Source organism: Mytilus californianus, unplaced genomic scaffold (genome assembly GCF_021869535.1).
Source record: "Mytilus californianus isolate M0D057914Y unplaced genomic scaffold, xbMytCali1.0.p SCAF_2, whole genome shotgun sequence".
Classification (NCBI taxonomy): Eukaryota; Metazoa; Mollusca; class Bivalvia; order Mytilida; family Mytilidae; genus Mytilus; species Mytilus californianus.
Window position 1 is genome coordinate 96,448,778 of NW_026262668.1, and position 23,559 is coordinate 96,472,336.

Sequence of the window (23,559 nt, forward strand, 5' to 3'; positions counted from 1 at the left end):
AAGGGTAATGCTTAGTTCTCCTGAGAAGCGTCTTTTTGAAGTCTGACTCATAATCAAAAAATATAAATAATGATAACACTGTATGCGTTTTAAGTGATCGAAGCGCTTTTCTGGATTTATCGTCATCAGTTATTTTGTGTATATCATCAGTTTCAGAAAACGACAAACAATTTCGTTTGAATCAGAGTGTTTTTCCAAACAATCTTTGTCCCCTCCTAAAATAAGATATTTGTATCTGCGGTGTCCTTATATATGCAACAAGGTTTGTCGGTCTTTCTGTTCGTAAGAATGAGGGTTACTCGTGTAAAGGGTTTAAAAAACAATTAAATCAATTTTCAGTGAATATTTGTTTTAAATTAATCCACTGTATAAACCAACAAGCAAAAAGATTCAGCAATGTAAATAAATGAGTTTTATGATTGTTTATAGTTCACAAGTGTCCATTGTATTAATAACAAATAGAAGACTGCTACGTGTATCTAGTGCCCATATGTTTGGTTGATGTTAACGTAAATGGTCTACTATCAGTTCGAATCACGACCTTTTCTTAAGCGTCCGACGAGGCCAGGCCCATACTTGTTCACTTCCACCGTTACAAGGTTTCACATTAACTGTTGTCCTATCAGTAGACAGTTCTAAACAACGGTTATCCTGGTGGCTAATGATGTAGTTTGCCTGAATATAAGAAAACAGTTTACTGCGTGTATTCTCCGATCTGTATATTGTTTATTGATTATTGTGGTGATGTATCAATACCCTGCCACGTCCTGTCTGTGTTTTTGATATTTGTTTTTCTGCTTTGTACCGATCTGATGAGTTAAGCCCTTTATCAACTGATTTTTATAGTTAGTTCATATGTTGTGCTGTTACACCACTGTCCCAGGTTAAGGGAGGGTTGGCCGCCCGCAAACATGTTTGACCCCGCCACATTCTGTATTTGCCTGTTCCAAGTCAGGAGTCTGTAATTCAGTGGTCGTCGTTTGTTGCTGTATATCATATTTGTTTTTCGTTCATTGTTTTTTTTTACATAAATCAGGCTGTTAGTTTTCTCGTATGAATTGTTTTACATTTTTCATTTCGGGGCCTTTATAGCTTACTATGCGATATGGGTTTTGCTCCTTGTTGAAGGCCGTGCGGTGACCTATACTTGTTAACTTTTATGTCATTCGGTCTCTGGTGGAGTGTTGTCTTATTGGTGATTATACCCCCTCTTCTTATTTCTAGGATCAACTTTTTGGTATGTTGAAGACCTAGTCTTTATATTTTTGATTTTATTTAAATAAAAAAATTTCTTTGACGGGCAACAAGAAGTGCACAGCGATGCATTTAGCCTATTTGTTAATCACAAAATTTTTATGGTCAGGTTTTGAATATACAGCAAACTAAAAATCTTTTTTATGTTTTTAATTCGGTTGTCATATCCGTTACAATAAACATATTTGTATGAAAGACTATAAAGATGATGCTGTCGAGAGCTTAACAGTTACGATGAAAGTAATCAACAAGGAACTTTTTTCTAGTTACAGGTTGTGTAAAATTGTCAGATATTGTATGGATAATATTGGAAAAAGAACCATTCTATTAATAAAAATGAACATTTTAAGTACAGAATATCAGAATTTGCTCGTAAAATATGATTTCCGAGAAAAAAAACATCTTGCTATATAACAACATAGGTAAAATTTAATGTGCAATCCTTTAAGAAAATATCTCCGCTGATATGTCGTAGTTAGACCTCCGGTCGGTTATAAAGATAATATAACTGTTGTCCTATCAGTAGACAGTTCTAAACAACGGTTATCCTGATGGTTAATGATAAGGTTTGCCGGAATATAAGAAAACAGTTTACTTCGTGTATTCTCCGATCTGTATTTAGTGTCTTTTTTATTGTGGGGAAATAAAAATATTTGTTGATATTTAAAAAAATAGGACCTTATTTTCTCCTTCCCGAATAGACATGTTTATAAACATATACATGTATACCAGTATCACGTGGATACCATACAATATATGATGAAAATATTTGTTAATATTTAAAAAAAAAAGAACCTTATTTTCTCCTTCCCGAATAGACATGTTTGAGATAACAAACGTGATAGACTTTAAAATATTAATACAAAATTAAAATAAACATAAAGTGAAATTTGACAAAATAAATCATCTAAATTCATGTGACATTTGACAAATGCATTATAACATGGTTTAATTACAGGTAGCAGTAATGGACATATCATCATGCGATTTTTGAAAAAAATGAATTGAACATGATTGTAGATAACATGTGTGACTTATTTTTGGACTCTGCCAAGGCAACATTTGGGGTTACTAAAACTAGTGGTTCAAAGAAATCTAAAAACAAGCCAGTAAAATTTGATAAAGAATGGTTTGACAGTGACTGTAAATTTGCTCGCCAAAATTATCGCAAGCTCAAAAGAAAATTTAAAAACAATAGATCAGAACAAAACTGCCAAATTATGAAATCTTCGGCGAAACAATACAAAAAAACTTTAGATAAAGCAATTATTGCACATAGAAACAAAATGGCTAAAAAAATAAACGTATTGAGATCCAATAACTCAAAAGAGTATTGGAAATTGTTGAACAGTAGAAAAAAAAGAGACCAACCCGACATCCCTATTACTAAATTGTTCGATTTTTTCAAAAACTTGAACGCGGCCCCAGATGATGAAGAAAATACAAATATTCCAACTCTAAATCCGAATGATGTTGACAGACTTAACGAAAATTTAAACACGAGAATTTCAAAAGACGAAATTCTTAAGGGAATTAAAAACCTGAAAAATGATAAAGCATTTGGGGATGATCATATAATAAATGAATATATCAAGTCGACATCTGGCTTATTCATTGAATTATACGAAAAATTATTTAACGTTATATTTCGCACTGGTACTATTCCTGGCAGTTGGTTAATTGGTTACATTAAGCCTGTTTATAAAAATAAAGGTAGCAAGTTGGACCCCAAAAATTTTAGACCTATTACCATTTTGAGTTGTATGGGGAAACTTTTTACCGCAATTTTATGCGAGCGACTAGATCTTTTCTCTGAAGAATTTATGATTTTAAACGAAAACCAATGTGGTTTTAGAAAGGGTTATTCAACAATTGATAATTTATTTGTAATTCATTCATTGTTTGAAATTTTAAAATTAAAAAAGAAAAAATTATTTTGTGCATTCGTCGACTTTGAAAAAGCGTTTGACACGATTTGGCGAGACGCACTGTGGTACAAAATGCTTTTGAATAATATGAATGGATGTATTTATAATGTAATTGTTAATATGTATCAAGGTACTAAGTCGTGTATTTCATATAACAATTCCATGTCTGATTTTTTCCCATGTAGTAACGGGGTTAGACAAGGCGAAAATTTATCGCCTTTTCTTTTTTCTCTATTTTTAAATGATCTTGATTCATTTTTGCAAACATGTAATATAGAGGGCCTTAAATCAGTGTCAACAGAGCTTGAAGAAAAACTTGACATATTTTTAAAACTTTTTATTATTCTGTATGCTGATGATACTGTGTTGATGGCCGAATCCGCAACTGAACTCCAAAAACTATTAGATTGTTTTCTAGATTACACAGATGTATGGAGGCTAAAAGTAAATGTTGATAAAACAAAGGTCGTAGTTTTTTCAAGGAGACGACCATCATGTAATTTTCAATTTTTCTTTAATGGAAAAAAACTGGATATCGTTGATGAATTTAACTACTTGGGCATTATTCTAACAAGAACAGGCAATTTTAATAAAACAAAACAATTTAACGTAGAAAAGGCCACTAAGGCTCTTTACGAAGTGTTAAGACTAGGTCGTCTTCATAATCTTTCTATATGTAGTCAGTTGGACTTATTTGATAAAATGGTGAAACCAATATTACTGTACGGTTGTGAAGTATGGGGTATTGGAAATAATGACATAATTGAAAGGGTACAACTGAAATTTTGTAAATTATTATTAGGTCTGAAAACATCAACACCCTCTTACATGATTTATGGGAGCTTGGAAAATATCCTATAGACTTGGACATAAAAACTAGATTGATCTCATTTTGGGGGAAATTAAATTCTGGTAAAGTGACGAAACTATCATATACTTTATATAAATTGTGTTATCACATGTCTATTAATGACAATGTGAATTTTTCATGGTTAAACAGAGTAAAGACTATTTTAAATGAATGTGGTATCCCAAATGTATGGGAAACACAATCATTTATAAATTGCAAATGGTTAGTTTCATTCATCAAGCTCAGACTTAAAGATCAGTTTGTACAAGTCTGGCATTCTCTGCTTGAAAACTCACCAAAAGCACTTAATTATAAACTTTTTAAAGATTTTTTTGGAAAAGAAGATTATTTTGAAATTCTTGGGAACAAACTATCTATTGATTTGTGTAGATTTAGGACCACAAATCACAAGCTCCCTATTGAACAGGGTAGATGGAACAATATAGTTAGAAATAATAGACTGTGTCTTCTATGTAATAAAAATGACATTGGTGATGAATTTCATTACATATTAGAATGTAAATACTTTGAAGAAAACAGGAAACATTGTATGTCACATTATTATTTTAAAAATGCAAATATTGTAAAATACAAGCAGATTATGTCTTCAAAACACAAATCAAAACTGATTAAACTTTGTAAATTTATAAAGATTATCAACACAGGTATATGTGCTCCTGGCTAAAATTTATTTCATACATTGTCTTATCAATTGTCTTGTTTGTTCTGTCTTATTGTAAATACTGTACATAAATGTCTTCTCTATACCTATGTATATGGTTTATTGAGAATAAAGAAAGAAAGAAAGGTATAAAATGATATGAAAAATTGTTGGAATAGGTTGAATAGAATATAAAAGATTAATTGTTATGAAAACAAAAAATAATTAGGGGAAAATTAATCTACAACCAGTTTAAGTGTACTCAAAACTATTGTTGATACTTGTGATAGTGAAAATGAAGGCAACTCTATGTGTTGCCGATCTCATTGTATTAAGAAGTAACATAATAAAACAATGAAAATTAAGGATTTTTGTTTATAAACATATATACATGTATACCAGTATCACGTGGATACCATACAATATATGATGAAAATATTTGTTGATATTTAAAAAAAAAATAGAACCTTATTTTCTTCTTCCCGAATAGACATGTTGGAGATAACAAACGTGATAGACTTTAAAATATTAATACAAAATTAAAATAAACATAAAGTGAAATTTGACAAAATAAATCATCTTAATTAATGTGACATTTGACAAATGCATTATAACATGGTTTAATTACAGGAAGCAGTAATGGACATATCATCATGCGGTTTTTGAACCCGCTGTTAATAAATTTTTCGGTTTAAGGTGAGTTGGATCACTAAGGTATTTTAGTTTGAGCTAAATTACTTGTAACAATTCACTAGATTTTAGTAATTGTAATAAACAAGTGATAGTATTCTTTCATATCATATGTCAGTATCTAACAGTTTCGATTAGTAGATATGATTTGAAGACATTGCAGAGTGATACTTGGACATTTTTCTTCCAAGCACTTTTTAACTCGCTTTTGAATTTTGTTAATTGTATAACTTATCTGTTTAAATGTGAAGTTTTAATTACTGTTTCTGCACGTAGTAGTTCCATTCATGCTACAGTTTATATTTTATACAAAAAACAAAATACGGTAGAAGAGAAGTACACTTGGAAGAATGGTGACATGTTAAATTACAATGTGAATCGTCCATGTTTTCCTTAAATCCATCTAAAACTTCCTGCACTTCAATGAGACTTCCAGGACATTTCTTAAAAAAGAAATACATTTACGTACCAATTTAACATTGTACAATTATTTTTTCCCCCAAGGAAAGCGTTATCATACACATTTTTTTTCTCTCTGAAGCAGGGCATTCATTTCATTACCAAAATTCCAATAATAGTTTTATTTCTTTGTCTTATTTTTATCATTTTATTTATATACAGGGTTTATTGAATTAGTTGACGAATCTGGCGTTTCTTCTAAAAGGTTGAAAATCTCGCAAACCTCTATAAAACCTATGCCTTTAACCGATGCCAACATTTTGAAATTTAGGTATAAAATGATATGAAAAAAAGTTGGAATAGGTTGAATAGAATGTAAAAGATTAATTGTTATGAAAACAAAAAATGATTTGGGGAAAATTAATCTACAACCAGTTTAAAACTAGCGTTTAAGTGTACTCAAAACTATTGTTGATACTTGTGATAGTGAAAATGGAGGCAACTCTATGTGTTGCCGATCTCATTGTATTAAGAAGTAACATAATAAAACAATGAAAATTAAGGATTTTCGTTTATAAACATATTATATACATGTATACCAGTATCACGTGGATACCATACAATATATGATGAACATATTTGTTGATATTTTAAGTAGAATTACGTCAAATATAAAATAAAAAAGGGGCATAATTGCCAATGTGACAACTGTCCACCAGAGACCAAATGACATAGAAGTTAACAGCTATGGGTTACCGTACGGTCTTCAACAGTGAATAATACCCATACTACATAGTCAGCTATAAAGGCCCCGAAATGACAAATGTAAAACAATTCAAAAGAGAAATCTAACGCCTGATTTATGCACAAAATAATGAACGAAAAACAAATATGATATACAGCAACAAACGACAATCACTGAATTGCAGGCTTCTGACTTGGGACAGGCACATACAGAATGTGGCGGGGTTAAACTAATTTGAAGGCGCCAACCTTCCCCTAACCTGGCACAGTGGTTTACATGTATCAGTACAACATAAGAACAAACTATAAAAATTACTTGAAAAGGGCTTTACTCATCAGATCTATGCAAAGCAGAAATACTTCTAACAAAAACACAGATCCGATGTAGAAATGCATGAAAGTAAGGAGTGTTAAGCACTATCTAAAATCTGCTTTACATTGAAAAGTGTATTTAATTCACAGTTCAGTATAATTGAAATAATTGTGTTTTTGTATATGGTTGTGTTACTTCTTATTACAATAGTGATATATTCAGCATTTCCATGTATTGTAATATACCAAAGCACATATTTCGTAAATTATCAATACTTACACGTGAATTAAATACAAATTTACAACGTTCACTATTAGTATTACATCATACAAAAGACATATATATATATATATACATATACTTTAGTGGGTTTTTTTTTTAGAAAAACATATCACTTTAATATTGAGATTTGGTATATTACATGAAAACTACTGTATACATATATGCAGCTTAAATAGTCTGATAAACGGACATATTATTTGTTGTGAATATCATATATTCTAGAAAGTACATATCTGGCCTCTCAAAATCTGAAAGTTTCAGGAGCCGTCTGACGTATTACCGTTCATACTTTTATGTACATTGATATAATAATGCCGCTACTCATATGTGCTTACCAAAATGTAATTCTCTGTGTATTGAATTTGGCAATGTAGAACTTATTTGACAAAAATATTAGTGCACTATTCTTTTTTAAATAATTGTAAAATTCAATAGGGAATTATGTTTCAAACACGTAGAAATCATACTTCATCAAAGAACTCTCAAAACTAGTAATTAAAAAGCCAATTTGTCTTTATGTTATTACCAAAAAGATAATTAAGCAACTTTTCAAAATAAAATTTAAATTTAAATAGAAGACATAAATTAGATTTAATGCACTTTTTAGCTTCGAGACTCGGCAACATGTCATAAGTGAACAAATCTTGTATATTAATAAATTCACAAATAAAATATATTTTTACTTTATTTTTACTTTTTTGATTTATATTTGTTTAGGTTTATTTTTTATTTTGTATTTAGAACAACACATTTTTTTTCCATATAGAAGTGTTCTATTGCATTATTTTGACTATTTTTATCTTCAAATTTCATATTTTTACTACAGCATAATTTTACAAGTATTTAACTGTTGTTTCTTATTCTAAATGAGTATTTTTTAAGGCTAAAAAATACTGACTGTAATTTATTATCAATCGTTATAACAACACCTATTGAATTTTGTTTGTAGGCATAGGTTGAATATATATTTTTCAAATGTTTGAATAGATTGAAGACACCATAAAACCAGGTTATTTAATATAATTTTCAATGAGTTTAACTGTGGGATTGCCCTTTTATGGTCTTTATTCGTATTACATAAATATCGTTGGGTCATATTTACGTGCATTGTATACATTTATAGAATTATTCTACACATTTTTATTTGTCGTTTCTTTGGAAGAAATGCTTAATTTTTCCTTTTTATACTCAGATGTGGTTGAATAAGTTTTAAATGCACATTTATAAACATCCTGAATAACACCCAATACTTGGGTCTAATGAGACATCTATTTTATATCATAGAAAATTCGGGGACTCCTTTTGTGCGAATTAGTGGAAGACATTTTGAAATGGTTACAAAACTATTTAAATTAATAACAAATAGGAAAATGAACAATAAATTCTTACGCTATTATGGTCAATAGTGTCATTTTGTTTAAGTTTGGTTGATGGACAACTTCAGACATACATATTTGTTTTGTTTTTCTCGTTGACATTTAGCACAAACTTCGCTTGATTCGTTGCATTGTTAACTAGACTTAAATACGATTAAGTTTTGTGTATTTTTGTGTGTTTGTGAGTTTTAACTGTTATATTTTATGCAAGAAACAAATGACTATACTTGTGAATATGTCCATTTAATCTGTGAGGCGAGAGGGTTACATGGCATGACTACAAAAGAGTGAAGTCCCTGATAACCAAGGCATCCCTCATCTCGTCTAATTGTGTTGTCCTCTGTTAACGTCCAGTGCTGAAGTGAACAAAATACAATAATTTACACATCCGTATTACCTTATGTAGATTAAAAAAAAAAAAGAATAAAGTATGACATTAGGTTACATCATTTATTTAACGAAGACATTCAGTTATTAATTAGCGAATAACTACCATTTTTTTAAGTTCTTTCAAAATTAAATGATTTTATACCGAAACAAGTATACCTGATTGAACGCGTAATCGCTACATGGCTTAAGATTAACTTCTCTGTACATCATAAAGCCCATCACTGGAGATTCTATACACAATTCAGTAGCTGCATTGCGTATCTGTTTATAAAAGAAACAAACAAAAACAAAAAATAGATCAAAAGATATTTAGTTGTTTTAAGCTCCGAATCAACACAGACAATGTATGACAATTGAAAGCCGGATAAAATTTTGATTATCATAGTGAATTTTACGAAGAAAAATAATTATTGAAAACATACCTGGAAAATACAGAAGAGCATTTGAAAAATTTAGAAGTGGTACTGCTTTCTTTGCAAATTGAGATTGGAAGGTATGAAGGTCTTTTAGTTGAAAAAAAATTTGTTTTACCAACACTTGTAATGAATGATGACGATAAAGGAGTAGGTCCGGTAAGGGCCGATTTTGGCCTCAAATTTCAGGTTCATATGACGAGGATTTTGGACACTTTTTGAACACTAAAGTGTCTATTTCAGTTGATTCTATTAGTTTATGTGAAAGATTTTAACTGATTTAGTCATTACAAAAGCTCCGATTCAAGCTTAAATATGAAAAATATATCAAATATGCCAAAAATGTCACTTTTTAGATGGTTTTTGTCAAAAATGAAAGTGGCCGCATCCGTGTTCATCCTCAACCTTTATATATGTTATGTATTATCATCAAATACAACTTGCATTTCAATATTAAGAATGAACACAAGTGCGGCCACTTTCATTTTAGACGGAAACCGTCTAAAATTTAACTAAAATGCTAAAATTGTGAAGATTTCAGTAATTTAGCCTGAGTAAAGGATGCTAGTACCCGATATATGTGCATTTTATTGTCAAAAACAGCCCATATTTATGTAGCAGAAACATTCTTCTTACCAATAAATAACTTAAAGTTTACATTTTAACAATTTTGTAAAACTGCTATATTTTGGGGCCAAAAAGGGGTCTTACTGGACCTACTCCTTTATATTTTTATTCACATTTACTTTTATACTGCTAAAATCTGCAATGACATTTTATTGAAAATAAGTTGTATTTTATATTGCTAATTAAATAGTGTAGGTAATGTGGCTCTTGTATGTTTAATGATTATGTGTTATTAACTATTTTCAATGTTTTATAAAATGAAGAGGTGAGACTTAAATAAGTCTAGTCTTGTCTTGTCTTGTCTTGTCTTGTCTTGTCTTGTCTTGTCTTGTCTTGTCTTGTCTTGTCTTGTCTTGTCTTGTCTTGTCTTGTCTTGTCTTGTCTTGTCTTGTCTTGTCTTGTCTTGTCTTGTCTTGTCTTGTCTTGTCTTGTCTTGTCTTGTCTTGTCTTGTCTTGTCTTGTCTTGTCTTGTCTTGTCTTGTCTTGTCTTGTCTTGTCTTGTCTTGTCTTGTCTTGTCTTGTCTTGTCTTAAAAAATTCATGCATACGACAGTGAGCGTAATACGTACATGTTTGTATAAAAAAATCTTAATTAAATTTTCTCAGCTTTCAAAAGGGTCAGTCTAGATACCTTAAGATCAAACATTTGCTCCATTTACATTTGTAGTCACATTACAATAGTAGAAGAAGCGTCTTCATTTGATATGGTTGGCATTGTTTCAGATTGAACGCTATTATGACGCTGTTTTAGGCATTGGTTTCATATTCCTTAGTCTGATGTTGTCAAGCTAGTATGCTTGAGAAAAGTACAATTAGTACTGTACAATCATTTTAATTGCTATGAGGTATATTTTTCTGAGAAATTTGAATAGCTTTATGATAAACAAGAAACCACATATGGGTCTTAATCTTCATACTGATTACAGTATTTGCAGAATCAATATCGCATGGAATTCGAAGACAGATTGGTTGGAATATGTCTGTTATCACGCAGAAAACGAAAGTTACTAACACCAGTTATTTTTTGTAGATGGCACCCGTAGGGCTAGGTAATAAATAAAACCAATGTTTTATCATATGTGTGATACTTACATGTCCTGTGGCCTGACTGTTATATGGAAGAAATAATCCTGGATACACGTTTTTCAAATACCAGTCAAAACTGTGACACTTAAGAGACCTTCTTAATTTTTTACGGTCTGTAATGTCACCGATATCAAACTACAAAAATGCAATAACTTTCAATATATAATTTCTTAGATATAAAAATAATGTCCTTTAACGTAAATGTCTAAGTTATCAATATTTTCCCCCCAATTGATTATAACGCCTGTACATATTTCGCTGAGTATGACATGTATGATGTAATTAATAACCATACAGGTAATTGACATGGCTATAGAGTGTATATGATATTTCTGTAAGCTGACTTTTCACCACGCTTTGTTACACAATATCAAGTTTATTTTTTGGCAAATAATTGTTCAAATATTTAACACAGATCCCATTTAAGTATGCCTTCCTGGAATGCTCACATTTATGAAATACATATTTCTTGAATGCCAAAAAAGAAGGATCGAATAGTTGTTGCTTTAGGTAATGGATGTTGTTTTAGTAAAAAAAAAAAACAACATGAAAAAAAATCGAAAAAAGCATAAGACTGTAAAAGTTTTGATTTTGAATGAGTACTTATTCTTAAATGAAAATAAAAATGAAAACAAATGAATAATTAAATTGCAAAAGAAAATGGATTGAGCGCTTTAAGATTATGGTCTTTTTTATTAAGCTTTAAGTGAGCATTTTTTTAAAATTATAATAAAAACGAAAACAAATAACATGAAGGATTAAGTAAACTGCGCTGCTATATACAAACATGTATATATTGTCGCTCTTGTTACGCAGTTACTGCGGCTGAGCTGTATTTTGAAATAAACATCTAAAACATCTTTATGAAAAATATATGAAAAAGTGGAGTTGATATTTATATTTTTACCATTTAGCTTTACATGCCAATTCTAAATTGGAAATACTAAACAAAAAGAATAATAACCACAAAATTGAACTTCAATTTATCATAACATATTCTGAAACGAAAAAACTATTAAGTTATTCCTTGACAAACGCCTATTTGCAAAGTAAGTGGATATGATTCGAAAAGATAAATACTATGTTATTGAACACGGGTGGTTTTTATTTTACGGAAAATGATTGAATTTTCTTTGAACATTGAATCGGTAATACATTTTATTTTTTATCATAATATTTACTTAAATGAATTCAGAGGCAGAAGCAGTTGTTTATTATAACACAATTAAGTAATAGATATGATCATAGGCATACTAAGGCATCAAACAGCCGCGATAGCTACGGATCATACATTTGAGGAAAAGGTGTTCAGAATCAGAGAGCAAACACGTTTGGTGACACGTACACAAACACACTAACACACAATCAGGTTCTAGAGACCGCATTGTACCATTAGGGAGGTTAGACCTTTTTTCTGCATTAGAGTTCTCTCTGTGACTTCAAAGTGGAGACCAGCAATACAATCTCTGTCACATTTGTATTTTGCCGGCGGTTATGTCAAGTGCATGTAAGAATTTTCTGTCCTTATTCAAATCACCATATTCTAATTTGTAGATTTTTTTATGCTTACTTACTTTTATGTTATAAAATATTCTGTCATGATAAAACCTTTTAAAGTCATCCATCCAAACTTCAGCCAATCGGAGACTGTTTTTTATCAATATTTGCATGCCATTATCACCCCAGGAATATGGCATGGTATTCCGGAACATATGACCAATGTGAGAACAGGGAATAATTTCCAGTGATCCACCACACATCCAGGTCTACATTGTAAAAACACAGGTCAATACAAAACTGAGTTTAAGTATGCACAGGAAAAAATCATTTTTATGTATATAAAAGAGGGACGAAAGATACCAGAGGGACAGTCAAACTCATAGATCGAAAACAAACTGACAACGCCATGGCCAAAAATAAAAAGACAAACAGACAAATAATAGTACAGATGACACATATATAAGGTTTAACCATTTAAATTCGGATTTCTTAAAGCATACGTTTAAACTGGCAGATGCTGTCTTAGGTCCCAGGTTTGTTACTACATCGATCATATTTGAAACAGATTTATCAGTCTAATGCACACCTTTAAACTTGTAAAATGGGTACTAAATGCTTTTCCCTTTTTCTCAAATTGAACTTTTTTTAAAACTGAAATAACTTCAATGTATCCAAAAGATATGATGTGTGCACATGTGCATCGCACATTGACCTTTAGACCTTTTTACTATTGGGTTGTTATCATAATGATATTTAAGCTACATCTTTTCATTGTTTATCGTTCCTATGGAATTTGCTCCGTATCTACATTTGATCGCTTTGATATTCATTCTTTACCATCTACATGTAACACTCATTGTCTTAGATTAGTGGTCATAAATATTGGCAACCTAGTTATGTTGTCTGTTCGGACATTCACAGTTACAAATGTATCTCTGTCCAAATGCAAGTTCCTTTTGCTTTTTTTCTTATTTACCTTGAATTACAGTTTGTCGTTATCCTCGAAATTGTTGTAATAATTTTATAAAAACAAAAATAAAGCTTTCTTTTGCATAGATATCTAAATAAAACGAAATGCCAATGAACATCAATGAGATAGCAGTCGAACTGCAATTACACAAGACTTCTGCAGCTTAACATTGAGTTCAGCAATGTGCACATTGTGCTAACTTTTGAATTGGATTTTGCTCCAAGCTAATAGACATACATGTGTGATGTCATGCTAATTGATTTTGTAAAATTGAATTGTTTTTTTTTTTTTATCAAATTATCAATTATATCCTGACGGCGAGATACTTGTGCTTTTTTAATGAACATTCACGCTTCAATACTTAAGACATTTGCCCTTTTCTGTAGGACGTTTGCTCTTTATCAACATAGCATCTGAGTTTTAGTCAACGGTTACGTAATTTCTGTTATATAATCTGCAAATTTGATAACATCAAGATTATTGGGGAGCTTCAGTCATCATATCATCTATAACGGAATCTTCAACATTCTTATCTGGAAGAAACGACAGCTCGAAAATTGTACATGTTGTATGTTACCAGTTTTCTACATCACATGTTCCTTAGAGAGTCCAAACGACTGAGTATTTCGCCACCATGCCCGATCCGAACGAAAACGACAATACTTCAAGAAGGCGTATGTATTGAAATAAATCTTTAATACCAATCATGATGATAGACTTTCCATGTAAACGGATGAACACTAGACGAATATAGTTTCCGTTTTAAAATTCATCAAGGTATAAAGCTGCTGGAATAATTTAAGTATCTTCCATCTATAAAAGTGTCTTTTACATAATACAATCACACTAAATTTGTCGTACATGTAAAAAATATGTTGTCCGTTTTCTCTATGATCGTTCACAATTGATAGTACAGATACCCTTTTATAGTTAACAAGTGCAAATGTCCGGGTAATTTAGTACAGGTGTATCAAAGTTTAAAGCGAAAATGTCCACAGTGTCTGGAGCGCAAATGCCTTTTCGTGTTACAGGTTAGAAAAAAGAAGCTTAAACTTTATGTGCACTGTACCGGACAATTGATTTTCCAATTAAGTACCACGATGATCATTTTAAAATTTAATCTCATTATACTTTATTTTAATATATATGTATATCAAATCTATTTGAAGGGAAAAGGTCTGTCTGATTTGCCGGTAAACTTTTGTAATTTTCAATATTCGGACCTTCCTACAATTAATCAGCTAAATGGTTAGCCGTAGACAACACTTAGTCTATTTAAAATTGTTTTCACTTCTGAAGGTCAGACGTTTTAAATACTAAATGGACACTCACACATACTTTCGACTTAATTTTATGAGAATACTTCGTGAAATCTGTAAATTGAGGAATGTAATATCAGATTATTTCTTTTGAGTCCATAGTAGATTTTTGGGTTTGAAAACAGCGTATATTGATTATGTTAAACTCCAATATTTCAGATTTAAACAAATAATTTTTCAATTTTTGTTCAAGATGAAGCACTTTGTTAATATACGTACACATAGAAAATTTATCACCTTTGTCTTCTTTACTGCATACAGATTGACCAATCTAGTGATTTCTGAAAAATGATAAGTTTAATAGACAACTACGGCACGGTGGTCTAAAAGAATGCTTTATACATATATTGACTGAATTTGTATGTTCCTTTTGATATTATAAATTACTGTGTATTTTAATTATTCATATAAAACATACCTTGAAAGATAGTTCTAAATTTTCTGACCCCCATATCTGGAAGCCTGGGTCGTATGTTCCTAAATGTTTGAAGAAATCCACACTAATTGCAAAACAACACCCAAGGAACGTTGGAGTTCTGAAAATGATAATTAGATTTGTTAAATAATGACAAAATGTCAGAACTGTTTGTCTTTAACGATTATAAACCACACACCCATCAAAGATAAAACTGTACCAGGCTTATAATTTGGTACGCCAGACACGTTTTTCGGCATCACAAGACTCATCAGTGGCGCTCGAATCAAAATAGTTTGAAGGCAAAACCACAAAAATTTGCAAAGTTAGAAAAAGTAATAGAATATTTAATGTTTGTAATTTTAATCACAGTCAAGTTAGTCTGCTTTTCATCTTCATTTCAAATCTTTGTAAGCAAAATGTATATACCTAAAAGATTATGGTTAACAATCATTAATATCTTGCATTTTCGAAAAACCTTTCAGTTATCAAATATATTTTCCCCTAAATAATATATGACTATCTTTAAAGGAGGATGAGTACTTTACAGAGTCTATAATACTGGTTCTCCTCTTCAATTCTTCTTGAGGTACAGGTCTCCAGTTAAAATTTAAATCGAAGTCAAATCCTCCCATGTGCATATATTCTATGTTTACCGGATTAAACTGAAATGTTTCTGCTGAGATTTCATCAGCTAAGGGAACAGCAACTGTTCTGTTACAATTTTCTATCTTATCTAAAAGAGGTTCCAGCCAGCCTAAAACAAATACAATATATTTAACATGTTCAATGTATATTAACTTTAATCACATTTTATTTTGTGGGGAAGGATACTGTTGAAAAATTCTTTTTGGTATGCCTTGAGCAAATACAATAGGTTGAAAGTAAACTCTCATTTTATCTCGGAGTAATGTTATAGAATTACTCTAAGCACTCAAGGTAGGCATTCCTTATCAACACTTAACTAAATCATGTGTATAAATTGTTAAAGTTTTCACAGACACATTGAGAAAGAATGTTTATTTTACGCCAAGTAAATGCCAACGTGGGAAAGGCATTTAAAAAAATACATATAGGATTTTTGAAATGGGAATATCGTTATCAAAGTAAATAAATTATCATTTTTGAAATGGGAATATCGTTATCAAAGTAAATAAAATATCTACATAAAATGACAAAAATAATCACCATCTTGTTTATGAAATATTACATACCATCCGAACATTCACAGTGAGAGTCTAAAAATATGGCAACTGTTGTGTTGACATGTGAAAAGCCCAATAATCGAGCTTTGATTAAGCCTGATCTGACACCAGTTCGAAGCAGATGAACATTACAAAATTTATCAACTTCTTTGGTTAGCCTCTGATGTAGATGTCCTAAAATAGAATTTTCACATTCTTAATAGGAATATAATAATAAAGGTTCTTGATTGGCTACAACGAGGATCGTCTTATTCAATTGATGTCCTTATTATACTTCATACCCAAACGGCAGCTTTAAACTTATTGGTTAATACGAGGGTAAATGTCTGCTCTAACACATGGCTCAGCGGGTAACAAATGTTTTTTTTTATATTCTCAATGTAATCCTTTCGTTTCGACCAATAAAAAAACGAGAAAAAAATATATAATTTAAATGACAATGATAATAGACGATTCAGTAAAATAATAAATTAAAGTAGCACGTCAATCTGCAGCTGTTTATGTTTTAAATGCTAGACCTTTGTCATCTGCAGAGATATAAAGACAGATGAGGTATTACAAGAAAATGAGCTACTGCTTAAACTGTTACTCGTATTACAAATAAGGACATTCTTAAATAGGTGCCATATTTAGAAGTTTTATTTTGCATAAATAAGCACCTGAAACTAGCGCTAAAACCGTGTCGTAGTTTTCTTACATTATGACCTATAGACCTTTTATTCGAACCAAGTACCTTCAAAATCAATAATATTCAAAATAAATATTTTTTTTAACAGGATCGTATAGCAAATATGTGAGACATTTTTGTAGCATTTAAAAAAAAAAATCTAGAAGTTATTGAAGTGTAAATCATGACGCTGAATCACAAACTAAATCAAAGTCAGAGGGTATGGGAAGTTTGTAAGTCAGAGGCCCAGTTAACACATTGATTAATAACCTCTAGAAAATGTGTTTACTCTTTATAATTCTCAACCCAAACAATGATTATTGTTTTTCTTTTAATTTCAACTTTCTAGGAACCCCAGGATTCTACTATGTGTATCACGCATGAACATCGACATAGTGTTAACATTTGTTAACAAAGTAATTTCGGCAACAAAGGCTACGAGTGTAAACAAAGGGAAGTAATTCTAACGGACCAAACGCATTCAATTATTTGTAGATGAAATAGACATATATGGAACATCTCAAAAGCTGACAATGCTAATCTTAGAACAAAAAATAGTGTAAATAATAATTTAGGTCAACAATTTGGCATGTAATTTTGGGTTTACCAACTCTTCTGGAAATGGTTACTGACAATCTCTTCTTTAACATGATACTTCTTCAAAATTATAAAATTATAATTATTCAAATACAATCACCCAAATTGTTCTGAATTAGACGGTTGTGCTACTTTAAATAATACAGATATGAGAGGGAGAAAGAGCAGCTTGTTAACTATCGAAAAAAACATGTGTCATCCCCTTAATGATCTATGCCAGACGTAAAGAGAGTTTAACCTTTATGGTATACATACATGTACTTGTCTGTTGTTGAAGACCGCGTTGTCCCCTTGATGTGTATTTGTTTCGTTGGGTTGCTGTTTGGTGAATACCCCACATATATATGCATATCCTTCCAATAACATTTATTCTACAAGTATCACCCCTTCTATTCATATTTACTCTTTAAGTATCATATTAACCTTGTGTTGAGGCATCATCAACTAGGAAGATGTCCTTCAATAGATGTGAAGGTGATGTGTTTAATATACTGTATACAGTTCTCCATAAGACACTCCAAGCCTCGTTATGGAATATGATTACAACTGATGCTTCTGGTAAATTTTCCTTATAAACCATCTTTCTACACCTGCAAGTATAATCAAACTACAAAAGATAATTTATGTTATTCAATGTTTGTTTGTTGGTTTTAACTAATGTTTTTTTTTTATCCTCATTCCCTGGCACTTCTCCCTTTTTTTTAACAAACGTGACGAGTTTTTATTCTTTTTGTTATTTTTTTCTCTCATTGATGATGAAATTTTGATGTTTCTTTCTTATGGAGTGTACATTTCTCAGTTTGTTAGACATGCACGTATTTGCAGTGACGTCTCAATGGCAACGAACGTATCACTTTCACTGCTTATATCTTTTAAAATAGCTAGGTATATAGATAATATCATGAATTGGTCAAAATATTTCCTTGATTATATATCATAAATATATAGATTCGGCTGTTATCTGCTCTTTGGTCGGGTTGTTGTCTCTTTGACATATTCCCCATTTCCATTCTCAATTTTATTATTGACAAAAAATATGATTTTATATGCGCGAATTTGATAAAATCAGAAATTTATTTGTTTACGCTAAGTTATCTGCAAAGCAAATAATTTTTGACTTTAGTTTTGTAGATATTTGATTTTGGCTTAATAACTTTTTGCTTAGGGTTAAAATTATATTGGTGTTGTCCAACCATTGCGTCAGGTGTTCTTTTTATATTAACATCATTTCGCTTAATTATAGTTTGAAACATGTTAATATTTTTTTTTTTTTTTTTTTTTTCTGCCATAAAATTATAAACAGATTTACTCTGGGTATTGCAGAAGATTCAATTTATATTGTCCATGTCTCTTTTGCTTCTTTGCTGTATGAAATCCACTCCGAATTACACCCGCCGATACTGTTGGAAAGCATTATTTCATATCAGCAGATTAAGTGCCTTAAGCTTGTAAAAAGCAACTGTGAGCATTGCTTGATATACGATATCGTATAATTTATTTTTGCGTTGCTTGCACTTACGTGTTTGTGATCTGTCGTACAGTTATTTTAGCCGTTTTTACTTTTTTGATTCGAGCGTCACTGATGAGTCTTTTGTAAGCGAAACGCACGTCTGGAGTACCAAATTTTTATCCTGGTATCTATGATGAGTTCATTATTATAGAAGTACCTGATTTTTATTGTACACTTTTTTTTAACTTCCACTTATAGGATTATAAAGATAAGGGTTGAAATATAAAAAAAACTAGTTTGAACTTCCACATGTAACAGTTATACAGTTATACTCATCTAGAAAATTCATTTCCCCACACGCGTAACATCGCCGGTTGTTTTTGTAATATCTTAAAGTTTTTGTCGTTTAAGGAATTTGTCCTTGATGACAGATCGGATAGTATCATTTATTCACTACCTTTTTTATTCGGAATGATTCATTTTAACTTGAGACGAATTTGCTAACAGTATATAACCTTAATATTTCTATGCTCTCGAACACATATTATTGGCTTTCCGAGCTTTTAAAATCAAGCGAACCTGTTTAAAGTTATTAAACGTGCCATGCACATGAATACGGTATTATACGTATTTTTGTCTTACAAATCGTGCCTGTGATCTCCGACGTATCGATTAACTGGTATTATGTCACTAGCATATTGATTGAAAGCATTTTTCTTCCATCCGTCGTCATATCTCTGTTTCTGTTCAGGTGACAGACGGCTTACATCAACACTTACACCTTCACCTTTATATCCTTAAAAATAATATAAAAATTGTATACAATTAAAACTCCGAATACATGTTGTTAATAAATTACTAAATTATTATGCGTAAAAATCACTGTTAAGTCATAACACACTCAAGATTTAATAGAAAAAAGTTGATGTTTATGTTCCTATTACAAGATCTCGTATGTGGTTGTCTTTAGTTATGTCTTATGTTTATTAATTTAGGGAATTTAATGTCGGTGGTAGATCCCTGATAGTATCTGTCACGACATTTCTAGACTTTCACACTTTGACATATTGTGTAGACTTTCGTCTATTATGGAAAAACGTATGTTGACCTCTTAAACTAGATGTATTTTGAGATTCGTGTCGTTTGCTTGGGTTGCAGTCTCATTGAACTATCTTCATTTTTTATGTTATTCAAACTATGAGGTTATGATTTGGGCTTACCTATTCTTTGCGTGTGCTCGATTTTCTTTTCGAAAAAGAAGTATATCTTCTTTTTGAAACAACACATATTTAAACGGCTTGAGAATCAAACAAGGCAAATGACAATAGTAAGGACTTTTCTTTCTTAGTATTTATGTACTATAGAATTATACAAAACAGGAAAATGAAATTACATGTGAGATGGATTCATAGAGTGAATAGCATATTTTGATATTGAAAAACATCTTCTGTTTTCAATTGTTTAAGTTGTTCAAATAACAATTCTGTCGGCCTTATGCTGAGAGCATACTGTATTGCTGTTAAGCTCACCTGGCTCAAATGGCCAGCGCGAACTGCTATTGTTATCTCTTGGCGTCCGTCGTCGTCCATTCACTTAAATTTAAATAGCAAAACTGACCAGCAGGACAGAAACTACAAATAAGTCAAACATGGCAGAAATAAGTCGATTGATTCCTTATACATGTAGGAGTTATTGTCATGAAAAGATTTGGGTTTCTTATTTGTTTTTTATAATCAGGAAAACTATAGTTGATGGAATAACTTAAAACAATCAGTTAGACAAGTGCTATAAATAAGCCAAATCGATAGTCGACTTCTTCTAGGAGTTATTTTCCTTTAAAGACAAGTTTTTCTTTAAAAAAGATGAATAGACAGGGAGGAACTTTGATAATCGATGCATCTAAAAATAAATCAACTTGACTGAAATGTTAATGACTCCTTATGGGAGTTATTGCCCTTTAATTACCGTTCCACTTTGCATTTTTAGCTATTTATCTTGAAAAATAAAGTAGACAACGAGAAATGTTAATAACTCAAACCACAGGAAAGAAAAGATCTACAAAAATCAAACACGGCCAAAATCATTAATCGACTCCTCATAAGTAAAACAATCGTCCACAAAACACTACATACAAAATTAAACTACATGAACCAAACCAAAATCCGAAGTTCAACTTAAAAAAAGATCTGGAATGGTCTGCTGTGTCTGGCGACTAGCCGTTATTTTGTGTTTGTCACTGCCATACTTGCAGTTTTATTGAGCTGCTGGTGTTGTTACAAATTATAAATTGCTGCTTGGTTATCATTTCAAACCTATTCTGTAACTTTTTTTTATTTATTAATTTCATAATGATCATGTAGTATTACCTCTTTCATTTTGGTTAAGCAAAGAGTGCATAGCGAGTCAGTAGCTATAATCATTATAAATAGATTGTATAATCCTTCTTCTCGGTCGTCTAACCACTCGCTCATCCTGATGCGCAGGTTTCAGTTCACAGTACAATGCAGATTTCACCATAAAATATTGTAGCTAGTATGGGGTGCATATCACATTGACAACCAGCAATTGCAGAGTTGTTAAAATGAACACATGACCTTAAGAGACTTACAATGTTCTGTATGCATACACTAAAAACAAAGTTTTGTCTTTAAAAACGGTCATCTTGAGCTGACCCGATATGACAAGTCCGAATGGAAAAATCTGGGACTAACTACATATTTTTCAAGAAGAACCTACAAATTTTTACTAAAATTCAAAGTATAATATCTTGATTTTACGATTATTGATGCTGTTTTGACAACTTTCTACTATTTCTTCAAAATATTTAATCAAACTTAAACAGACGCAGATTTATATAATTAGCGGGATGGGTAGGGGCTCGAGAGTACTTTCAGTCAAGATACTTCGGGTTTACAACTTTACACTTTATGTACATACTGATTTCCACTTCAAAGAGTTGTTACAGGTGTTTTTTTAACGTGCAGAGATCACCATACTCTTCCTCCACAAGGCATCGGATTCAAACCGTAAACATGACTTTGTATTTTAAAAGTATCAAACACAGTAAAGCTGACGCTCCTTGCACGATGAGCTATACCCCTCAAATGGAAAAACTTGCACCTTTTCCTATACCCCAGGGTACCATCGGGAGAATATTATTTGACACCTATCTACTGCTTCTATACACCCTCATTGTAACCTTTTCTTTTTTATCTTAACCCCTGGTATAAAAGATTCTGGACATGACCCTGTACAGAAAGTGTTAATATACTATTTAGTTTTTGTCGGACTTTGAGTATTAATTCAAAATCTACAGATAAATGATAAGAACATACAAAACAAAGACAAACGTTTTAACAGAAGTATCTTAGTAATTTCTTAACAAATTATTATATTTCGTGCTTTACACGTCACTTCATACACGATTAGCTTTCCAAAAATGTAGAATGCAACAAGTTATCAAAGTTGTCTTCAAGAAGGGTATGAATCAAATTTTGATCTAACAAATATTTGTAAAAATGTCGCAAATCTTTTATGTGCAAATTCCACGAGGAATCATTCTTCCTTTTTTAACAAAGTACAAGCACATGAAACAAGTATAGAGGAAATACGCGGTCAACTTTTTCAGATAATTTTAAGATATTTATAAAACTATATTTACGAATGCTGTTCGGACACCCCTGGTATGGTCAGTCTAGATCTGTACTAAATCGTTTTCAGTGTGTTCAGTACCTTTTGAATTTCAAATTCACCCGTAAAAAAATTAAAAGGCAAAAAGATCTACAGAAAGCATCGAGACAAACTTCCACTTATATTTGGCAACGAGTGAAACTTATTCTCAAATAACACACTGCTTTTTTCTTCGTGTACAAAATTGCGACATTTGGAACAGCTTTTCTTAATAAGGGACAGAGGAAACTATTATTTCTGATATTACCAATTTAGTTTACTTTTAAATGTATCATATATATATATATATATATAGTAAAACACACAAAAATGTATTGATTTAAAAAAAAACATAACTGTCTCATATGTATTACCTACCCACTGTGGAGTTACTGTAGTTTGTAGCCCATCTATAAGGGATGTTTACTTGATCTGCTAACTGATGTTTGAATCCAGCTTTTTCTTTGATATAATCCAAACGTTCAGATCTGTTCGACATATTTCGTAGAGTTTTAACATTGAAATAGTTTGCGCTTCTTTCCATCCATGTTTGACTTAAAAGTAAGTTGTATTTTTTACTGATTAAGAATGTGACACATATCCAAATTAAACAAAATAAACACGTAAAGTTTATCAGAAACCGCTTTTCAGATCTCCGCATCATGTAACTGAATTGCAAATCAAAGCAATGAATTAAATTGTTTACTTTACGAAGGAAAGAACACGAGTGATGTAACACTTAAATGAACTATCCT

At 31.2% G+C, this 23,559-nt stretch overlaps 1 protein-coding gene across 1 annotated transcript; it reads right to left on the reverse strand.

The window, feature by feature from the left end:
- Positions 1 to 389: 389 nt before the first annotated feature.
- LOC127730475 (polypeptide N-acetylgalactosaminyltransferase 5-like) lies at positions 390 to 23,559 on the reverse strand. Its single transcript, XM_052238900.1, has 11 exons — positions 23,183 to 23,559; positions 19,778 to 19,931; positions 18,109 to 18,275; positions 16,431 to 16,595; positions 15,760 to 15,973; positions 15,220 to 15,337; positions 12,587 to 12,778; positions 11,019 to 11,147; positions 9,044 to 9,148; positions 8,725 to 8,853; positions 390 to 675 (listed from the first exon to the last, which is right to left on the reverse strand). The coding sequence occupies exons 1-11, from the start codon at positions 23,466 to 23,468 to the stop codon at positions 535 to 537; spliced, it is 1,800 nt and encodes a 599-aa protein (XP_052094860.1). The 5' UTR covers positions 23,469 to 23,559; the 3' UTR covers positions 390 to 534.

Bases quoted from the DNA above. Each gene is read 5' to 3' on its own strand.
- LOC127730475 (XM_052238900.1), bottom strand. From the start codon at position 23,468: ATGATGCGGAGATCTGAAAAGCGGTTTCTGATAAACTTTACGTGTTTA. The intron at 16,596-18,108 runs GTTAATATGATA...ATTCTATTTTAG, and splicing joins TGATGATGCCTCAACACAAG to GACATCTACATCAGAGGCTA. The intron at 11,148-12,586 runs GTAAGTAAGCAT...GCATTTTTGTAG, and splicing joins GAATATTTTATAACATAAAA to TTTGATATCGGTGACATTAC.